The sequence below is a fragment of the Hippocampus guttulatus genome, chromosome 8, assembly GCF_054856545.1.
Source record: "Hippocampus guttulatus isolate MCC_2025c chromosome 8, RoL_Hgut_1.0, whole genome shotgun sequence".
Lineage (NCBI taxonomy): Eukaryota > Metazoa > Chordata > Actinopteri > Syngnathiformes > Syngnathidae > Hippocampus > Hippocampus guttulatus.
The window spans coordinates 20,106,777-20,130,054 of NC_141268.1; the positions used below are offsets into that span (position 1 = coordinate 20,106,777).

At 42.9% G+C, this 23,278-nt stretch overlaps 1 protein-coding gene across 3 annotated transcripts in view; it reads right to left on the reverse strand.

The window, feature by feature from the left end:
- LOC147201739 (plasma membrane calcium-transporting ATPase 1-like) overlaps nt 1-23,278 on the reverse strand; it is a 55,706-nt gene that overhangs the window by 20,510 nt on the left and 11,918 nt on the right. For 2 of the 3 annotated variants that reach the window (XM_086118947.1, XM_086118948.1), the window contains exons 2-7: nt 10,561-10,943; nt 6,878-7,075; nt 6,073-6,330; nt 5,863-5,988; nt 5,183-5,308; nt 3,592-3,627 (exon numbers count right to left, since the gene is read on the reverse strand). In XM_086118947.1, the coding sequence (XP_085975073.1) occupies nt 3,592-3,627; nt 5,183-5,308; nt 5,863-5,988; nt 6,073-6,330; nt 6,878-7,075; nt 10,561-10,756 (940 nt within the window). In that variant the 5' untranslated portion in view covers nt 10,757-10,943. The remainder of the gene's footprint in view (nt 1-3,591; nt 3,628-5,182; nt 5,309-5,862; nt 5,989-6,072; nt 6,331-6,877; nt 7,076-10,560; nt 10,944-23,278) is intronic. The other variant, XM_086118949.1, reaches the window with a different exon arrangement.

The following is a 23,278-nucleotide window of genomic DNA, read 5'->3' on the forward strand; positions in this document are numbered from 1 at the left end:
CGTCTGACGAGGTTTAAAGCAGCAAATTTAGGGTCATTTTGTCAAAGGCCACCTTATAATTGCTTTGTTTTTTCAGCCCCTGGAGCCAGTCCGACTTTGTAGCATGAATTTGGTAGGCATGCCAATTATGAGCAGACCCACACAAAATTCTCTCGAAGCCGTACACAGGAAATGTGCCACTTTGGTTTGAAGTAGCCATTCATGGTCATTTGGTCCAAATCCCTCTTGCAATCACTTTTGTCTCTTCATTATTATTTTAACATTCCAGTCCCTGAAACAAGTTTCATGTATCAACATGAAATTTGGTAGACATGTCTAGCATGAGCAGCGGCGCAAAGAAGAAGAAAAAACACAGGAAATGTAACATTTTGATTGTCAGGGTCCTGTTTCCCATTTTCCAGGTATTGAAAGACACTGAGGAATTCATCCTAGAGATTTCGTCGGATTGTTACCAAATTCCAAAATGTTAGACCAAATTGCAACAATCTAACGTTAATGTCACCGTGTGTGGGAGGAGCTTGTCCAAGTTTGATAACTCGCCATAAAACACAAAAATGTTTCAATTCAGCTCCCAAAGCTTGTTTGCGTGTTTTATTCAATATATGGTATCATGCTTTTACTTCTTTTATTCTTCCGCTGGTGTGTGGCACTTTGTTTTGGTGGTGACAGCATTTCAAAATTCAAAGTGCTTTCATCCCTGAGAAGGGAATGGTTTTGATGTAAAAAAAAAAATTAAAAAAAGGTTGATTTATGACCCCTGATAAAGCAATCAAAGACAAAAGGATTAATAACCCCTCATAAAACAACTGTAACCTCTCAACAATAAAAGCATGTGGACCTTGATACCTTTGAGTTTTTGTTTTTGAATCCTCTTCATTGTTTTACCGAGGGGCATAAAGTTATCGGCGGCCATAAATCAGTGCCGTTGGTTGACGCGCATGATTGACAGATTGGTTTTCCTTTTGGCAAAATTTATAAAAGGCAAAACACAACACGTCCCCAAGATGATGACGCTGGAGAGGTTGACTTTCAAACCAGGAAGCGGTGGAACTTTCATCCAGCACACGACATGGAACTAACTGACACTGAGACCCACCGACCAATCACAGCACGATTACATCATGGGACATGTGTGTGTGTGTGTGTGTGTGTGTGTGCATGTGTATGTGCAGTGGTGGTGGTGCGGGGGTGGGCGGGGGAGGGGCCGGACAATCAAAAAGAAAAAACGACAGCAAGTCCACAAACAGACGACAAACTGAAAAAGGACCACCCGAAAAACCACAGCGATGCAGAACCACAACAGCTGGGTGGGATGGACGGATGGGTGGCATGAGGAGGAAGAAGAGGAGGAAGGGGAAAAGACGAAGCGGCAGCAGGACAGGAGAAAGAGGAGCAAGACCACGATGACGAGACAACATCAAAGTCCTGAGTAACAACCTGCAAAGAAGAACAAGAAGAAAAAGACGCATAGCACATCTTCCTGCCAGGGTGCAACTCCCATGGATTTTGCAGTAATTTATATATATATGTAGACACATATAAAAAGAGAGAGAATCTTTGTTTTCCACATAACTTTAAACACAATTTTTTTAGCTCTAGCTACACACTATGATTCAACAAAACTGGACATTGCGTTTGCAAAATGTACTTCATTTGAATACAGTTCTTTGACTATTTAATTGAAAAAATGTTTAACAATCAAAACAAATGTAGTTTTCTTCAGAAGTACACTTTAAAATTAAATAGTGTGCAGCATTAGATTACTTGTGGGTTCTTTTTTTGGGGGGGGGGGGGGGGGGTCTGGGGCGGATGACAAATCCTGCAGCATTACCTATTTTGACCACCAGGGAGCAGCGGAGTTTGACCGAGAGCGTCGTGTGCCCTCCACAACAGTGCTCAAAGCAACTAAGCTAACTCAAAGCTAACAAGGCTAACAGAAGCTAATTATGTCAAAACACAAATACAAAAAAGTGGATGCATGTATACAAGTAGGCACGATTGATTTATGGATTTATGGTTCCACCAAGCACCCAAGTGGCAGCAGATGCTCAAACCACAGGAGATTTGCACGCGCCTGTGCATGCGTGTGCGTGCGCTCTCGCGCCACCTTGCACAGGACCTGCACGATCACAGACAAGCCAGTGTGCTTTTTAGCTTGCAGCGATGACATCAGAAAACAAATGCACACAGGCGGCACATTAACACTCAGGGGTATGCGTCATTTTCACCCCAGACTGGATTATGCGGCTGCAGATAAAATCACGTTACCCTTTTTGTTTTTCTTTGCCTGATTCTGATTTCAATCCATTCTATGCCCTTTTCATTTGTAGAAAGCGCAAATAATGATGACATGTTTCAAAACAAGTTTTGCTTTTTATGTTTCTCCGTGTGGGATTTGCTTGATTTCTCCTGATACCAAACAAGCTTTGGGTTCAAAAACAAAACAAAACAAAACAACAAAAACAGAAAAAAAAATCCTAGAGCATTAACTTGCATCAACTTTGGACTTGTACTTTATCGACACATCTTGCTTGCATCATGGTTTAATGCTGCATCCAATTTAATGCGCTGCTCCTTCTGATGTGCTTGTCTTGGCCAGGAGGAGGCAGTCCTGTATAATACACTCAAGGCAGCCGCAACGACTACTCATTCCGTTGCCGTTGAGGATACCGACCACATGCCTGTGCGAACGGTTATATAATCTGTCGTCATGTGTTTTGAGGCCATTTGTGTTCAAATATACTCTCCAAGTGTTGTAAAACCACAAACATCAATACTAATGTTAGCATGTCAATGGCATTTTTCATTCTTGTTAGCATTTAGCTTGCATGCCATTCTTGTAGGCTGGGTAGTATGTAGGAAAATTGTGTTTTTAGTTGACTTCCACAATTAGGTGCTCGTATTTCAAATTTGTGCTCACAAGTCAAAGTGAAATGACTTCTCCTATCGCGAAAAAGTGTCACTCATTTGTCTCTAAAGGCAAGGCTGTACCTCAAACAGAATCCATAACATGTCAGAGAATTAGAAAAAAAAAAATGCTGTTTTTTTATCCAAAAACCAAATGTTTGAAAATGCCTTATTTTGAAGATAACCTGTCTGCTTTCAGGGAATCTGAGAATAAACTGAAAGTTGGAGAGCTTTAAATTTCAACAAGGTTTCACAACAATTAAGTGTATGTTGTTGAGTAATCTGACCACGGATTAAATGTCGATTAATCGAATAATTCCTGCAACTCTATTAAGTAGGCAACACGGGCTGTGCTTTTTGTGAGCTAGCTCCTCTCTGTTAGGAGCCATGTTGTTGCAACGCGCCTCAGCAAACGACCAAAGCCGCAATAAATAAATGAATCATCACCGAGACAATAGCAGATGCAAAGGCAAAAAAGATTGAGAGTTGCACCCGGGTAGAGCGAACCAACAGCCCCGTTTGTAATCAGAGAGAGAGAGAGAGAGAGCAAGAGCGAGAGAGCGAGACAGAAAGAAGGAGCACCCCCGCCTGCCTCTGGATGGAGATGACAGAGAGGGGGGGGGGGGACGAGGCAGAGGGAGGATGGTGGGACAGAGCGACAGGTGGATGAATGGAGGGGGTTACCTTTGTTGCGATTTTCGGGGGGTCCTTGTTTTTTACCTGTTCGGACAGAGAGAGAGGGCGGAATGCTGAGAAGATGGATCAAAAGAATCAAACTGAAGGAGAACTTCAAACACTGCCTGCCGTGTGTGTGTGTGTGTGTGTGTGTGTGTCTTGTTGGCAGGAATGGACCAATCAGAGGAGAGGGAGACACTTCGGACTGCTGCGTTTTGCTGAAGCCAGCCAGTCACAAATGATAACTTCATCAAGAGTTAATTTTGATTGCCAATGAAGTTTTAAAAATATATTTACAGTGCTGTGAAATAAGATTTCTGTCTTCTTTGCATATGTATCATATAGAAAGGTTTCGGTTCAGCAAACCAATTTTAATATCACACAGAGACTACACAAGGAAATACAAAATTCAGTTTCTAAATGCACCAAAAAATAAATAAAAATTGTGTGTTCCTAAATTGTTTAAAAATGTGGGGGTGGGGGGTGTAATCATGACTGATTAAAGAAAATTTTGTTAATTTATATGGATTTTTTATTGATGAATAAATGAATGACAAACACATGAAGATGTTTCCTTTTAAAGAAAAATAATTGCAATTTATGAATACACCTGGGAAATATCATACTGCTGTTAAATTGGGCCCTTTTTTGTGTGTTAAATGCATTTAAAAAAAAAACTTGAGGCAGACAGTGTCCATCTTTGTACTGACTTGGTCCATTCATCCCCTTCCTAAATGAATGCCCGACAAACTCAAACGTTGGCCAAGGAAACAAATGAGCAGACAGAGAATCCAAAACAACCAGCGAGCGTGATCACAAACACTAAAAAAGAGCGGTCGCCAGCTCCCCCAGACTGTAGCCGAGCATCACACCGCTCGCTTTGTGTACACGCCAAGATCCTTTTCAAAACGTTTTTTTTCCCTTTCCTTTAAAATTGTTTTTTTTTTCATTAAATACCAGTTTGAGGCGTGTGTTTTAACAAAGGGGGCCGTGGATTATTTCATTCATTCATTCAACAGCAATGGCACACTGATGACTGATGATTGGTCAACCTGACAAAAGACAAAGTCGCGTGTAAGGTGAATTACATGGTAGCTCATTCCGAATACACATTCTTGACTTCCCCTTACTGGATTTACACTGCAGCTCGCGCTGTAGAGTACATTACATCTCATGTAAATCTATATTATATAGAACATTAAATGTATTGTATATTCTGTCACAGAGGTACATACTGTACATCAACTGCAATATAACTGATATGCCTGTTTGTACACAAATATGAGGTAAATATTACATTAGAGGTGTATAGAATAAAGAAAAAAAATATTTTTTAACAATTAAAAAAAAAAGTAAATTAAACATGACATAAGTGTGCTACTTTAGTGGTGTGCACACATTAAATATGATGTAAATAAGCTAAGTTAGAGACATGACTACGAAGGGTTGAATGTAAAGCCAGCTGGAAAAGTCATTTCAGGTAGTTTGTGTCAAGTTGTGTAGCTTGCAAATGAGCACAAGAAACATTCTTGATGTTCTGGTGGTGTTTTCAGTTGTTGTTTTTCATGTGTGTGTGTGTGTGTGTGCGTCTCATTCATACTTTTCTTGGCTTTCTTCTCCTCGTCGTTCTCGCCGGCACCGAGCAGCGTGAAGATGATTCCCGTCTGAGAGTTCAGGCCCACGGCCGACACCACCATCCGACCCGAGCCCTCCATCACGTGTGTCCCTGCCCAGCAAAAAGATGCCATGCTAAGAAGTAGCAAGATAGCTACTGGACCACAATAAGTGCTGGCGTGGTTCCACGCGGGTTTCATTAACGCTACAATTTCTAATGGCAAATGATTAAATGTAACTTGAAATGTTAACAATTAGCAGGCTAATATATAACGAGAGAGAACAACTTTGGCACTAATAGCAACCTCAAAAAAAAAAAAAAAAAAAAACACAAAAAAACACAAAGGCTTTTATATACCGGGACTGTCCTGTAGTTTGGTATTATTTCTGATTTGAATTTGGGCGTGTCCGGAAATATGCTCGGAGCGCGCACTGAAAGATTTATCCAATGCCGGATGCCTTGAAATCAGGCCACTATTGGCCTGATACCAATACCTGGTATCGGTGCTCGCCCATCACAAATCCCAATAAACGTTCATTTCCTGGTTGATGGTTATCATCGCTCAGCATTACTAGTAGGCCCTGAGTTTTTTTAATGTTTGTTTGTTTCTGAGATCACACTCAGAATTGATTGCGTTTTTTGGGGCATTGCGCCTTCAAACTCACCCGACAGCAGCATCGGATCTTTCTCCAGAGACTTGCGAACGTGATCAGACTCTCCGGTGAGGGAGCTCTCGTCAATCTTCAGATCGTTGCCTTGGATCAAAATGCCGTCAGCTGGCAGGAGATCACCTGTGGGTGTTCAAGACAAGAACATCAGATGCCATTTCAAAAGAGGCTTGCTCCAATACTGACACGGGTTTGCGTTTTGCGTACCGTATTTGATCTGAGCGATGTCCCCCACCACCATCTCGGCCACGGGGATCTGTATGACTTGTCCCTTGCGAATGACGGTGAACTTCTGCTCCTGCTCAATGCGACTCTGGAGGCCTCGGAATTGCTTCTCTTTGGACCAATCGTTGAAGGCCGTCACCAGCACCACGATGATGACCGAGAACAAGATGGCCGCGCCCTCGATCCAGCCCGCCTGCGCCTCACCCTCGTCCTCCATGCCGCCCGACACCTGGCCACAAGCTAGGGGAAAAAAAAAAAAATCAACATTTCAATTCAGCTGTGTGGAGCACTCGGGACGTGAGTTACCATGGGAAATGCCATTTTGATAAGAAAAATTAAAATAAATACGCTAACAGTATTATTCTCATTTTTTACATTAAAGTGTATATCGAATTACCATTTTGGTGGTTTAATTGCCAGTTGAATGCATGCCACGATCTGATCTCCTTGTCCTTTCTCGACTGCGTGGGGCAGTGTGCTCCACTGCCCCAAGTTAACATAAAACATCATCACAAATTGCTAACATGAGAGTAAAATGTTAGCTTTGAAATATAATAGTGTAGAATATACATAATGAAAGGTATAGATTAAATTAGGTGTGATGCTAAAATAGTTACGTTTTTTTTAAACATGATTTTGATTTTAAAAAAAAATAATAATATATATATATACAGTATATATAGACATAAGAGTAAAATGATAACTTGTCCTGGAGCCAACATGTTCAAATGTCAGGTCATAGTTTTGCAGTAGGCCTCAAGCAGAGCTCTCGAAGCGGCAAACGGACCTTCACTGTCTCCGCCTTCCAGGTGATAGAAGGACAAGCCCAGCGAGATGATGGCGGCAATCTCCAGGATGATGAGCGTGACGTCTTGCAGGGCTTCCCACACCAGCTGCAGGAAGGTTTTGGCCTTCTTGGGAGGGATGAAGTTCTTCCCGAATGCCGCGTGTCGCTTCTCCAGGTCAACGGGGTTCCCGGAGAGACCTGCGGTTGGATGGAACAATTTTTAGTAACTCGACTTGAAATAAAGATTTGCAACCAGCTGCTCGAGTTAATGTCACAATCCGACACCACGCACAGTCCAGAGTCTAACATGAGTGTCTTGAGTCTGACTCCAGCCTTCCCTGTGGGACACCACCCACGGAAATGCAATCTGGTGCCGTTCACCAGTGCCAACCTGGCGCACGGGCAACACCTCCCCTCTAAGCAGGCCGCTCGTTCTCTGGATGACACTCGAAACACTCGTCAGACCATCGCTCAACTCAATCAAGGGGGACACGAGAGCCCTCGGGGCCAGATGAGCTAACGTGTCAGAACGAGATAACGTGCCGCGAGGAGTCACGAGACCGCGCGCGGAAGCCGAGGGCATGAATGGAGTTTGTGCGCTGTTGCTTCGAGAGCGGGACTCCATCATTCAAATGGAGCTTGGCGGCAGTCACATGACCACGGTCAGAAGCAACGAATTCAAAGTGGAAAATGTACATGCAGCACAGACCAAACATCAATTTGAAACCCTAATTAAAAACGCCAAGCCGTCTATGTAACTATTTCGAAGCCTTAATCATGAGTTTGAAACTCTAACTTCAGCGACAAGCCAAAATTTCAAACTCCAACTCTTGTTTGAAACCTGAATTAAAAACTTGAACCGTAGTTGAAATCATAACCTTAGCTTGAAACCCTAATTTGAAACACCAACCCTTGTTTGAAATTGTAAGACCCATTTGAAACCCTAATTTAAAACCCTGACACAAGCTTGAAACCCAAAGTCAGGCTGTAAACCCTGTTTGAAATCTTAACTTGAAACCTTAACCAAGGCTTGAAATCCTAACCTTGACTTGTATTCCCAACCCTTGTTTGAAAGGATACGGCCTATAATGAAACCTTTGAAACTGTAAACCCTCATTTAAAAACCTAACCACAGCTTTCAACCCTACCCTTGGATTGAAACGCTAATTTGAAGCCCCAACCTTGGTTCGCAAATGCTAACCCAGATTTGAAATCCTAACCTTGACTTGAAACCCAACTTTGAACATCTGAACCCTTTCCCGATCAAATGATTTGCCAGTGAATCACGTCTGTATTGGCTGGAAATGCGTTTGTTTTGCTTTGAGTGAATTTCCTCGCGGCTAAACGCTCGTTTCTTTGCCGGCGACAACAAAACGGCCACATGTGGCGACGCGCGACATAAACGTGTGCACGCGCTGTCGAGGTTGTCGCCATGAACACAAAAAAACGCGGCGGAGCCAAATTGGAGTGTGACTTTTTGGAGTGGGCGTTTGTAATTTGTCGGTGAAAAGAAAGCAGATGTGATAGATGTCCACATGGCCGCAGTTGCCATGGTAACCTGTACAGAAGACACCCACCGTCTTCGTCGTCTTCCTCCGGGAAGGAAGGAAGGAAAGAAAGAAAGCTTCCGTTAAAAAAAAAAAAAAAAAAAAAAAAAAAGAGATCTGGCCTTTCAGCACGGCGAGGACAAACGAGAGCCGCCCTCCGCCAAGGCTCCGAGCGATACGAGAAAACGTTGCACGGCTCGATGCTTTTGGAGACCAGCTCGGGCTGTGCGTCAGTGTGTGTGTGTGTGTGAGCGTGTGTGTGTGAGAGAGAGACACACTTATCGGGACCAACATCACACATCTCATATCGGTGACCAACTTCTCTCACCAGAAAACATCTCAACATCACATGCCACACGAAACGCCGAGCTTGTATGTTTCAGAAGTGTGTGTGTGTGTGTGTGTGTGTGTGTGTGTGTTTCTGTAGTGCATAGGAGAGCTTTTCAGGTGTATTTCAGAAAGTGGTTTCATTCATTTTTCTTCTTCTTTGTGCAACAAAGTAAAAGCAGATGTTCGCAAAAGTCTTATTTTGAAAATTAAAATAAAATAATGATAATCAAAACTTTTTTCACATGCCGTTGTCATTTTGTTGACAGGATAACTCTTAAAATAGGCATTTTATTTTTAGTTGACGAGCCACGTCTCGCATCAGATTGTGACAAAAGCTGCAAGGATAAAAAAAAAAAAAAAAAGAAGAAAAAAACGTCCACACGTTTTTGATTTTTCTTTTTTTAGGCCATGATGAAAAGAACATCAGCGACCACCAGGGAGGCTTCAGACGGACGCTTCACAAGACATCAAAAATGTAATGGTGGATTAAAAAAAAAAAAAGATGAAACGTGCACGCTGACACTTCACGTGCGCTGTTCAATTTAAGCGTGTGAAGCGCTGTCGCTTTGGCGGCTACTGTCGCACTGTAACACGCCACAAAATTTTATTTCAACCACATTTTGACAAATGCATGCATGCATGCTTTCATTCAGCCTCATTTTTGCAATCAAGCCTATAGAAATACACAATTTCTCAACTCAATTTGTCCATAACATGACCGATCTGCACATGCATAAGAAAGTCAACCGCATTAAATTAAAAAAAATTCAAGAAATAAAATGACTTTTTTTTTTTGGGAGGGGGGGAAAATAAGTATAAATCATGTTTATGGTGACTAGGGTCAATCACATATATTAATCAGTATTAGCATTGTATTTACGCAAAAATCTTTTTAAAAAAATGTATCAGATAAACATAAAAATGATTAAAAAACAAAAATAAATACCTACATCCTCTATCATGGAAAATATAATTATGAAATTTTTTGGGGGTAAATGCAGCTTCATTACAAACATTTTTTATAAGCTAGGACGATTAACAAATAAGATACAGAATGATAACATTTTTAAAATTCAAAATATCCACGTTAAAAAACCCCCAAAATAAAGTCCATTTTGGAAAAACTGAATGACATTAAAACATGTTCATTCTGAAGACAAACAAATTACATATCTTTGATTGTAATTAAAAATAATAAAATGGATTTTAAAAAACATTTCAATTCGGAAAAACTTTCATTAAAAAATATGGATAAGGATTAAGATTTCATAATTTTGGCGCTGTAAATTGGGAATTCCCCCATTGTGAGACAAATAAAGGTTTTCTTAAATCTTAAAGAAGTACTTGGTCGTGGAACGAAAGTCGGCAGTGGTGTGGCGGACGCTGCAGCTGATTTGCCAAATGGAAGGCCGCAATGATCTATGGAGATATTAAGGGAGCCGCCTGGAACTAATTTCAATCCAGCAATGGACCAGCGGCCAGCACACACACACGCCCGCACGCACGAGGATCAAAGTTGATGCTGATGACAATGACAGCGCCGCCGGCGAGAGCAAGAAAGAACAAATAGCAACCCGATGCCACGGCCATTTTCTGGCATCACATTGGCTGCACAACACTTTCGGTGGTTGGTCCAAAATCATGTCAGCCAAGGTGGTATAACTCATATCATCTTCAGTATAATTATCAGAATGTAAACAAATATTTTCATTGCTGTTGCCGTTCCTGCTTGCTGCGTGATGCGTGTTTGGGTCGTCTGCAATGGACGAAACTTTTCGTTATTTAGGCATCGACTTAGCGTTTTACCTTCGATGGGGGATGTTTTGAGGCGTCTGCAGATGCCCTGCACGTCGCCGTAGTCGTCTCGTATCTTGTTGACGGCCTCACCGCTGCGTAGCTCCATGAGTCCTCGCAGGTCGCTCACCGTCACTCCGAAGTCGCCATCGTGGTTGCCATCGGCAACCGAGTTCCCCGGAGGGTGGTCCGCTGTGTTGTTGGCCATGTCGGCGATCCTCCGTTAGCGTATCTCCAATGTCCAAAAAAAAAAAGTCCCAAAAGGGGGGGGGGGGGAAGTGTCAATGGATGGGTATTTAAGGGCACTGTAGTTTCGCAGCTTAACTCCTCACTGGGACAGGCATGCTCCTCTGGGTTACCATGGAAACGGCGATAAACATGTTCGGCTGTTGTCGCTGTGAACAGAGAAAGTAGAATGGATGAGAAGACGAGCTGAAGCACCGCAAACAAATCATAAATGGCTTCTCTTCGAATCATCAAAAAAAATATTCTGGTTATCAATTGATTATTAATATAATTGTTAGTTGCAGCCCGATGCAAAACCACACTTTTTTGGAGGGGGGGTGGGGGGGGGGGTTGATGTGTGGAATGTTTGTCCCCATCTGTTCTGGTTGCAGTGAATTTTACTTTTCCCTTGCTAACCAACACATCAGCACCGCCCCCAGCACAGAAATGGCCCCTCCCATTATTTTAAGCAAGATGTCATCTTTTACATTGTCAACACGCACTATGAATAGGATGGTAATGAGCAGACCGCTGCTTTTGTCAACTAACTCTTCTCTGTCTGCAGTCATGCTAATTTGGGAGGAAGATTAAAATCATAACAAATACATTTAAATCAATGGATAAAATGGAGTCATTGGCTAGCCCTACCGCAAGTGTTTTGTATTTATTAACCTCAGCCCCACCCCCAAATGTTTTTTCCCATTTGTTGTTTGTTTGTTTTTTTACGATAAAGCTGAAAAGGGCCAGAGGGAACAGGAAGTGTCAGCAAGCGGTAGGAAGTAATACTGCTTCTCCATCACAACGGCATCAAAACAAGAAGTTTGGACACGTGATCATCAACAAAGTGCGTGCACAAATTTCAGCCCATCACCGCAGACGATTTAAGAGCTCATCAAACGTTTCAACACAGTTGCCCACCACTATTCAGTGGGATAAACACACACACACACACACACACACAAATCCACTGATGCGGGTTGCGATCAGTGGGTCATTAAGGGAAGTCGTGCTGCCGATTGAATGGCGACCATGCAACAGCGTCAGCGTGGACGAGTCATGAAAGACACTTTGGTTCGTTGCGACCTGAGACGCTTTTTTGCCAATGGTGTCGTCCACAAGCAAACTGGGATTTAGGTCACAGAAAAATTCAGGTTCAAAACACAACTGGGAAAAAGGTCAAATTATTCATTTCACAATGAAATGAGTGGACATGTCTATCATAACAGGACCCACAAAAAAGTCTCAAGGACCCGTTTCCAAAATTTAACAAGTCGGCCATTTTGGGTTAAAGCAATTCTATGACTCTTTGACAAAAGTGAGAGAAAAAATATTAGATCCTAAAACTAGTTTCACCAGTTGTCATGACATGGGTAGACATCAATCATAAGAGGACCCACAAAAAAAAAAAAAAGTTTCAACGACCCCTTAAAGCTGAACAGGAAGTTCGGCATTTTGCTTTGAAGCAGTTGCTACACACTTCCAGCATACCCTGGAAAACGTCAAGAAAAATAAATAAATAAACCCAATAAATAAATAATCGGTCCCTGACATTTTCCCCCAATCGACATGAGATTGGGTGAAAATCTTTACTAAAACAGGAGGCACAAAAACTGTCCCGAATTTTAACTTCCAGTCAGCCATTTTGAGAAGGACAGATAAGAAGCATTTGACAAATGGCCACCGCTAAATGATATTTTTTTGAGAATTAGCCATGAAAAATAAAACAACCTGGATCAGGAAAAAAAAAAAAAAGATGACTGCCACACGGACCTGTGGGTGGTGTCACACAAATGAACTCTGCACTAATACACAAACGCACACCTAAAGACACACACCTCCCAATAGTTGTTTGTTCGAATAGTCGACCGCACCCACTTGAGTCCAAAGGTGAAATAGCTTCCAGCTCGCAGTCATAAAGGCACAAAGGAAAATAATCAGGACGCCCACCCTTTTGCCCAATGTGGACTCATCCACCCGGTATTACAAAAATAGAATACGGTGGAATTTCTAGCTTGAGGGTTTGTCGTCGTTTGAACATTCCTGCACTGCTGAAAACGTCAATTTGACATGACAGTTTGGCGTTTTGATTATGTAGCCACATCCACACAGAACACGTGGAAATATGTCAGGATTTGGCGTAACAATGTGCCAAAAGGTGGATCGGCACATTTTCATGTCAAAGTGAGACATCTTAACGAAGAGAAAAGCTTCGCGTGGCAGGGTAGAGGCAAGATTCGCCCGGGTTGTTCGTGGAATTTCTTTGCATTTTTACCAAATGAAATCAGCTATACTGTCCAAAGGAATGCAAACCGAAAGCATTTTCACGGATCTTTCAGGACGCACAAAATGTTCTGCTCTGACAATATAGAAACCGAACCAGGACAATGCAGACTCTTTTTTCACTGGGAAAAAAGTTTGTTAAAAAATAAATAAATAAAAAATGTGTTGAATATTTATCAGCATTTTTGAGAGAAATTTTCAGGGTAAATTGTTATTTTTTTTCACCAAGGCATTTCAATGGGCGGTAATTCTCTGTGAATTTTGACTGTTTTTATGCCGGGTCGGTCCCGAACCCCTGCAAGATAGTTTTTTTGTTGTTTTTAATTCACTGATCAGTGTTTGGCGCCAAAAATCCTAATTGTGTGAAGCCTAATCTGCACAACGTAAAGTATGTACAGACACACGTATGTGTTTGTATATATATTTATATATCATATATATATTATGTCTATTTTCTAAGTGTCCAAAGTGTTCATTCATGTTTTTTCTGCTCAACTGCAGCTCCCCTTCTTCCTCTTCTTCTCTGAGCCTCTGCAGACACACCTGCTCTGCATACTAAAGCAGCAAGAAGCCTGCTGACTGCACACACGCACGCGCACACACACGCGCACACACGCACACTTGTACTCACGATCCAAATATGCAATTGCAAACTCCCTGCTGGCCACACCCTCCACACACAGAAAGGAACTTTTTTTTTCGTTCCCCTTGTTGCACCAAGCAACTGAGTGAGTGCTTGTGGCTCATGGAAAATACTTGGACAAGGACACACTCACACACGCACACACACACTAGATTTACGCAGCATGCTTCAGGTGACGCAATTCCCATTTTCTTCTCCCAAGTGGCACAATTGTGACCTGACGGCAGCCTAAAGAGAGGGGGCGGAGGGGGGGGAAAATCGAGGAATCTTCAAGACGTGCCTAAAATTTAGACACATGCTATCTGCCAACCACTGTGCAGCGTAAATGAAATTTCACATTAAACACGATGTGATTACGTGACATTAGGTTTGTCAAACATTAACAAAGATGTACTATGGATGCCAAATTAGAAGTGCACCGAGGACAAAAGAAGTCAAATAAAGTGGAGTAACGTGGAGGTTGGCCCTCATTGAAATCAATGGAGGGATAAGTCAGCCCAGGCCAAGTCATTGCGTGCAGCATTTCGCATTTGTATTATTGATGTATTATTGTCATTTACGTCTGCATTAATGCTTGCGGGGTTATTCGAGTCCAACTCGTTACAGGCCAACAAATGCAATGGCCAATGGACCCGCCATGAAAACACAGACGAGAGGAAGAGGAAGTGAATACTTTTAGAATTGATTGGATTAATTGCATGATTGACGAAAAATGTCCCCCGAAGGCCGCATGACGTCACTTCTGGCGCGACCCGACCGCATGCGGTGTCCAAATTTACATTAAGCCTGTCCAAATCTGCCACGGGTTATGCAATCTACGGAGGCTACATGTGGAGGAGCCTTTGAATGCATCAAAGGGACTCAGCCGTTCTCAAATTTGGAAACCACGTCCAGACGGCCTGCCCCGGAAGTCATGCGGCCGAATAATACGGTCTTCGGAAGAGGCGGCCTGTGAATGTGGAGACAGCCACTGTATCTGGCTTCAACTCACGCACACGGCAAAAGAAATCCACAGGAATTTGCGGAAGGGCTGAGAGTGGATACTTTGAAGAAGCAACGAATTAATTTCAATCTCCGGTGTGGACTAATTTCAGTTCCTCTGGTGAGAATGACGTCGAGGGTCATTCTGTTGAAAGGGCATTGGATTGGCTGCTTAAAGATGTTCCATAATATTTAAGAAAACAACTCAATATAGAATTGAATTGGGGAGGGCCATCATAAAACAAAAACACTAGAGAGATGGATAAACAATATTCACACACTTAAAAAGACACTCATGAAACAGGCCACAAATTACTGCTGAAGCATCCATTTTCTCCCCAGTACAAAAAAAACCACCCTCAAAATGTCCCTCAAAAAGACAAGGCTCCAACACAAGGCAAAATACAAGAACACTAAAAGTGTGTACGTTAGTATGCCAGTGCAACACTTTACGATATTGCATACAAACGCTCGCACACAAAATGTCCCCTTGAAGACCACTGTCCGCACGATGACAGTAAAAGTGGAATGTCACGAGTTAAACTGCACAAAGACACAAAGACAAGTGCACACACATTCACATGCAGGACACGTCACTGTGTTGAGTGCAGACACCGCGCGTGTGTGTGTTTTAGCATGTCAGACTGAGAAATCCAAAGGGGGTTGGGGGGGGCGGCGGCGTACGAGCAGCCGGGAATGCAGGAGACCACACCCATATCTGCAGTCATGTGACCACCGGAGGAGGGGAGGCTTGGGGGGTGGGGGGGGGGGGCGACGAGGAAGGTTCAGGAAATCACCACACTGCAGAGACCACGAAGACACACACATGAACACACACACATTCGGCCCAAGGCCTGGATGTGCTCGGCATGTCCACAAGTGGTCGCCTCCTCACTGCACCCCAGAAAGATATCATCGATCCGCAGTCTTATCCCCTCCTACCAAAAAACAACCAACCGTCCAACCCGAAGCCGAAATAACAGCATCCGGCACCACAGCAAATGACTAAGCTCAAAACCCACTTTGGTACTTGTTTTCTTTCAATGTGTTCATATGACTATGTACGAACATGCAGATGCGCCGTAAAACACAAAAGTTGGGAATTGTTCGTATCCGGCACGCGTGCATCGGATTTACGCCACATTCGGCATGCACGTTGACCATGATAAGACACGTGAAAAGCAATAAAAACCAAAGTGACAGGGCTCGAAAATAGGACCCTTATGCTCGCAAATGCTCCAATTTTTTTCCCAATGCGTCCTGGTTAAAATTAAACGTTAATAGCTATAATCCTTTAAATACTACCTATCCATAAAATCTGTCATATATCAAGTCGAATGATGGGGGTGAGATTACTTTGCTATTTTACTTCATTACAATCAATGGTTGATCTCGTCACTTATGTCATTCATCATACCTGAAAAACCATTTGGCTTCCATTTTTCAATTCCTCTGCATGCAATAGAAAGTTTGGACAGCACACACAAAATGCAAGCACACAAACACATTCCAAAGATTCCCGAGTGTCTGCTGATGAGTGGACACTTTGGACAAGCTGACAAAGGGCCCCGCTGTCTTTTGTGCTCTATATGCGAGTGTGCGTGCGATCGCTAAGTTACGCCAGAGTTCACCAAGTGGCAGACCGGGCCGACCGCTCCGACTTTGCTTCCCGTCAGTCCGTTGCCTCGCCAACAGCGGCTCTTAGCCTAGCTGCGGGATAAACAAGGAGAACGACATTGTGGCTTGAGAATTAATATGTAATGGTTGTTTTTTTTTTTCCATCGCAAAAACAAGCCCAAGCATCGTAACTGGGATATATAACTGTGTCTTAGGATCAGAATGACATAACATATTTTTCAAGATACAAAGTACGAGCCCTCTCTCTCGTAATCAACGCGACAAGCCGAGGTTCCTAATCTTTACCTTCTACTCAAAAGCACTTCTACTCTCAAATCCAAAGGATACAACGACGCCACCAGCTGGCGATCGTTTGCCATGACAAACCTGAATTTCACAGATGCGCTGGGCGAGGCACGTTTAAGTGTTTTTTTTTTTTAATGACACTGCCGCTGTCAGTGAATGAATTCATAGGAAGACGCACAACAAACATGGCAAATTCTGTGAGATGTCATAAGTTAAATTTGTGCAAACCACTTCTACTGGCATGTGGACCTCATACAAATATGATGCTTGCCACACAAATTATCATGCAAAGTATCAAAGAAATTATGAAAGTGAATCACCAAAAATGTAGAAGAATTGTAGAATATTTCACGGTCTGTCTGTGACGTCTTTGGTGGGAAGGAATTTCCACACCGGCTGATGAGGAAATTCCATTCCCATTGAAAGAAATGGGGAAAGAAGGTCAGATGACACGGAAAAAAAACAACAACACAGCAATCTACTATTTCGGTGCCAGTTGGGATTATTGCTGCAGGACAATCAGTGAGAAATTGACATTTTCTACATGGTGGAGGTTATTTACAGTGGTTTAGGGTGTGTGTGTGTGCGTGTGTGTATGTACATGGGTGTGCGTAAGCCATGCAGAGTGTCTCAGATAACAGCGACCGCCTGCAGCTTCATGATAAGCAGGCTAACACGGCAGCGGCGACAGCGGAAGACCTGGATTGGTGGGGCGGGGGAGTTAAGGGGGTGTTAAGAGGGGCATGTGGGGGCGTCACACAAGGTGAAGTCAAAAACATGACAGCCGACACCCGCCGGGACTGACCTCGGGGCCCCACCCATGCCTGATGACATCATCGCGGAGACACCGACAAAACAGCTTGCGGTGGAAAACATGTCTCAGCTGGGTCAACAATGCTTTTATTACTTTCTGTGCCTCATCACAACCGAAGAGGAGTCGGGACTACCCCGAAAAAATTCACTCAAGTGGCCTACACACGGACTGATTTTGAACATCTTAACCGATTGTTTCAAATGTGGGAACCCACACAGGCAAAAGAAAAAAAAAACGGTTGTGATAGCTGAAGTAGTAGTGGAGGTGGCAGAAGTGGAAGTAGTAGTAGAGGAAGTGTTAGCAGTGGTGGGAAGGATAGTAGTGTAAGCAGATAGTAGAAGTAAATACTAAATAGAAGTAGTGGTAGTAGCAGAAGTATTAACTCATTCACTCCCAAAGACGTATTTAGATGTCTTTTCAGACACCACCATTTAATCCCAGCTTCTTATTTTACATTGACTGTACTTGAAAAGGGTCTGAAAGGGGCTGGCCATTTTCAGACCCTTTTCAAGTACAGTTGTAAATTTCCCCAGTGTGGGACAAATAAAGGATATCTTAATAGTAGTAGTTGGAAAAGTAGTAGTACTAGTAGGCGTACTGAAAGTAGTGGTGGAGCAGTACTGATCACAGTGGAACGACCGTAGTAGTAGTAGTAGTATTGGTAGTAATAGTGGTGGTAGTTGTACTGCAGCAGAAGGAATGAAAGAGGCAATGCTAACTGCCAGCTTCTATGGTAACCGCAGTTGCCATTTACCATGAAAGCGTTGACAGTTGCCGAACCGAGCCAAAGGTGTGCGGCTAAAAGCAGAAAGCTGGACTTGAAAAATACAGCATCTGGTTTGAAGGAGTCGTCTTCATATGTGCTGCTTATCAGCAGGCAGAGAGCGGAATAGCAATCAAAGCGTGTCTCTCAACAGTCTCTTTTCTCCGTCCTTTGCTTTGTTTGTGCCGGCCACGCTTTCAGCGCTCTGACTTGCCATTTGATTTATTGTTGTTTATTGCGACCCGCCCAGGGACTGGCAAAGTCACGAGGAGCACGACTCAGGCAGCCTGGTGCAAAATCCTGATGTGCTTCACGTACCGTGTAAGCTAGCAGGCGGGCAGACAGGCATTGTGCTGTCAATGCCGTGACTTTCAGAACGGTCAACATTGTTTCTGCCACTGAGACAACAACACTTTGTTCACAGTTAGTCCGTCAATAGCCACTCGTTCGGGAAAGGCTTATGCAACAACACTTAACAATGAGAATAGTTCTTTAGCCAGTCAGTAAGATAGCAGTTATCATCACTTAGAGTCTGTTGGTCATTGTCAGTTAGCCAGTAAATGAATCAGTACATTCAGTCCACTTTAAATTGGTGCCATTTAGCCAGTGATTGTCAGTTCCGTTTCGTGCCCGTGCTAGCTAGCTATTGCTAGTTTGTCATTCTTTGTCATTTAGTGTCACAGGCAATTTGCTAGTATCAGCCAGTAAACAAGTCGCCAAAAGCCTTCAGGCTGTTTTAATCAAGGTCAGTAATTAAGCGCGTGTAATATAGTAAGTCAACCAGTTGGTGGGCTCGTGGTGTTAAGTAGTCATCCAGAGAGGCTTAAATCCAGTCACTCAATGAGTGCCATTCAGTGTCAGTTGGTTATTGTTAGTTTGTCGGTTGGTCAGCAACAATTCACATGCAAACCAAGTTTGTCAATGTCCATAAGATATCCAGACACTATCAATTGGTGCCATTTAGCCAGTCGGTTGGCGTGATTGTCATTTCAAGTGTTGTTTTGTGTCAATCTGCCAGCGTCAGTGAGGCTTTGCTAGTTAGTCTGTAACACTTCAGTGTCACAGTCAATTTGTCAGTATTAGCCAGTAAACAAGTCACTAAAAACCTCCAAGGTGTTTTGATTAAAGTCACTCATTAACTGTCAGATAGTAAATCAATCAGTCTGCCCGCCAGTTGTGTCAAGTATTCAGTAAACCAGCCAGTAACACATCCAGAGATTTGTAAATCTCTATCATTTGAACCAGCCACTCAGTGAGTGTCATTTAGCGTCAGTTGGCTACTGGCTCAGTTTGTCAGTCCGTCAGTATTAATTAGCAACCACACCAGTCAGTAAATATTCGTAAAATATTTCGACATTTTTAACTGCCGCCATTCTGTCAGTGTGATGTAGTCCTAATCAGACAGTATGATGTAGTGTCAGTGCAGACCAGCAAAGCAGTCGGTAGATGCCAATCAGGCATCCAGGCAGTCTGAGCAATCATTCAGTGACAGTCAGCTAGACAGTCGGTCAGTGTCACTTTGTGTTACTAAGCCAGCAAAACAGTCAGTAAGATACGTTGACAGTTTGAATCTGTGCAAATGACCCAATCATTGCAATTTAAGTGTCGGTAAGATTGTCAGTCAGTAAATCAGTGACCTTTAGTGCCAGTCTGCTGGTGTCAGTTAGCCATTGCCAGTCAAGCTTGTCAGTACCAATGAACTGGCAGACACCTTTAAATCGGCGTAGTATAAAGACGTGTCAGTAACATAGACAGTCTGTCACTCGGTCATTCGGTTAGTCGATTTAGTGCCAGTTAGCCACTGTCACGGTCAGCCAGAAAACTACTCAGTCAGACATGCTGACAGTTTTAATCAGGGCATTAATCAAGTGCTGGTCAGTCAGTCCATCATCCAGCAAACCAGTAAGACATACATGTAATGTGACTAAGCTCATCAGTCAGTTAGTCAGTGCCAATAACCCGAGCCAACCAAACAGGCAGTCAGTAATAATAATGAAGACAGACATCTAGTTACAATTGGTGGCATTAATCCAGTCAGTCAGTGTGATCAAATGTCAATCAGCCAGTCGATCGGTCCGTGTGAAGTACTCAGTAGTCATCCACCAAACTTGTCAGCAAATCATCCATTTACGATTTTGCCAGTCAGTCAGTATCATTCCGTGTCAGTTAAATATTATCAACTAGTCAGCCAAGACATTCAGACATCTTTAATTGATGTCATTCAGGCAGTCAGCCAGTCATCGTCGGTTAGCCAGCCAGATGTGTCAATCAACCATTGGGGCTCCGTCTATCGCGTCAATTAGCCAACATGCCATACACAAAGGGTGAATCAATGATGGTCAGTCAGTCAGTCAGTCGGTCGGTGTTGTTGAGCATTAGTTAATGCTCAACAACACCTAAATAAATGTCAGTTCCTAAATAAATGTCAGTAACACATCCAGATTGTTCTTATTTAGCACGTCTGTCAACTAGTCAGTAAGGCATCCACGCAGGCTAAATAGGTCCCGCCATTTGGACAGTCTTGGTGAGCCACTTTTGTTTCGTGTCAATCAGCCAGTCAGTCAAGTGGTCAATCACTACGGGTGATTAAGCATCAGCAAGCTCGAGAGTCAGTCAGTTGATCAGCAACGTTTAACTAGTCAGTCCAGCAGGACAGACAATCAACCTTAAGACAGTTTCAAATCGGGGCGCTTTTAGCCAATCGGTTTCTTTGAGGTGTCGGTAAACCCGCCAAGCACCTCGATTTCCTGTAGAATTCTTTCTCCGGCTGTCGCATGTTTTGGTGCCAGTTAACCAGTCAGTCAAGCTAGCTTGAAATTTAATAGATGCAATTTAGCCAGCGTCGGTAAACATCCGTAAGACAACCCGACAGTTGAAAAATCGCAACCACTGAGCCAGTGAGTCGGTCACTCCAAATGTTTCCCGACAGGAAAGCTTTGAGTATTTCCTCGACATATTGATTAATGAGGCTCAACCGAGGATGATCGACGAGCCTTTTCATAAATAGTCCAGCCGAGCTACTCCGACATCAAAGATTTTGAAATTCCGCAGACCTTTTGTCGCAATTCTATTGGCAGTCTCTATTCATAGCCACATAAAATAAAAGATGTGAATTATGCGTGAAAATGACACAAAAGCAGCAATCAACAATACGGCTTTGTGCAAGTGACACACACCGTCTATTTTCAGCCTTCCCTGTCACGTTTGACGACCAAAGGATGCGTTTCTCATCCTCCTCCTCATCACCGGGAATCTTCCGGAAAGACCATTTGAATGATTGCCCGCAATGAAAATGCCGGAAGAACGAAAAACAATCAATCAGGTCTAGAGTTTTAGTTCCGAGGAGTCATGAAGGATGCGAATGGCTCTTGTGAACGTTGCATCCAGGTTGGTCTCCAGAGAGTCCTCCCAATGTCGGACAATCCATCCCACTCATTGACCGACGGGGAGATTGCTTTTCAAACGTGTTTTATGGCTTCTCCATCGTATAAAAGCCACGACGACGCCTGGCGTCCACATGTGCGAACGCTTTAGCCAACATGCTAACAGTCAGACATGCGCGCTCGCGCTCCATCGCGAAATTCCAATGTGCCGTCTTAAATGATTACGACCTGAATCTCGTAACATTACGGAAATTCTCTCTCTCGGCGAGAACACACCTGGCTAACATTTTGATGCTTTTTATCGGAGTTTGATTTGGACCCCAGAAAGGTGATCAAGCCCGAGCGGGCATTGATCGTAAAGAATCGGAGGCGTCGTCGTTTTACGCTGGCGGTCAGCAGGTGTGGGATTTGAGCTCAAGTCAATCAACGCCTTCAGGTCCTCTACTGCCCTGACACTCAAACCACCAACATGCAAGCACACACGTGCGCACGCAACCACGCATACACATTTGATATAAAAGCCTCGAGTGTGTGTCGGCAAGCGTAGCTGGTCCCAAAGCTGCCGTTTGTATGATTTACATTGAAAACATCATCGCATTAGCAGAAAAGGATGAACGATTCCCCAGTGAACAGTTTGGGCTTTTAGAAAAATAACGACGGCACACAGAGAGCAGAAAAAACGGAAATATGTGCTCCAACAACAGAGTCTTAAACGATTCTTATTTCTTTCGCAAAAAAGTCAATCGTCAAGGAATAGCATCTTTTTATCTATTTATTTTGTACTACGACAAACTTGCGAATTATGACTAAAACTTCAAAGTTGTCACATTACAATTGTTTTTCCTAAAAAATTGCAGTCTTCATAATTTTTAGGACTTTCTCCCCCAAGCAAATTTACGTTTATCGCTTAATATTATGATTGTTTCTTCATAAAAAGACCAAAAAAAAAAAAAAGATTTTCCTTAAGAAGTCTGCCCTCAAGAAACAAATGGTTTTATCTTCAACCGTCATTAAAATTCCATATTTTCTCTATTGACTTTTCGCTCAAAAAATTCCAATTTCAATCTTGAAATGGAAATTTAAAAGTGTTTCCTGGTAAAATGCAATTTGAGGAAATAAAATCGATGTCTTTTGTTTTTATAAAAACAAAACAAAAAAAACAATTGATTTCCACTGAAAATGTCTCCTTACGAGATTACAAATTTCTCCCCAGAAATGTACTGGATGACTTGAATCTAGTAATATTTTTTCCTCCTAAATTTTCAAACGAACCCGCGGTTTTGAGTTCAAGATTTTTTTTTTCCCTGTGCGACTGTGCCACCGTGAATCCCGTAAATAAAAGCCCCTCTTGTTGGAAGCAGCGTGCGTTCCTCTCGATGGCAAGTAAAAAGCAAAACTTCTGGCAAGTGTGAAATCGGTTAACACAAGAACATACGCTTGGACATCTTTGCCATTCATTGTGCCAGGCCCGCCTCTTCGTCTTCTACTTCTTCGTCTTCTTCTCATTGTGATGGTGATTCTTATTCATCCTCAGATGACTGCTGGTGGAGCATCTTGTGACCGAGAACATGGCGAGGGGGGGGAAAAAAAAAACAAGAAAGAAAAAAAAAAAGAAAACAAGAAAACTTCCCACTGTTTGCCGGTTGTTGGGCAACGTGACACCGCACATTCCTGACCTTTTTTTTTTTCCCTCCTCCCTAGGAGTGAACATTGAGGCC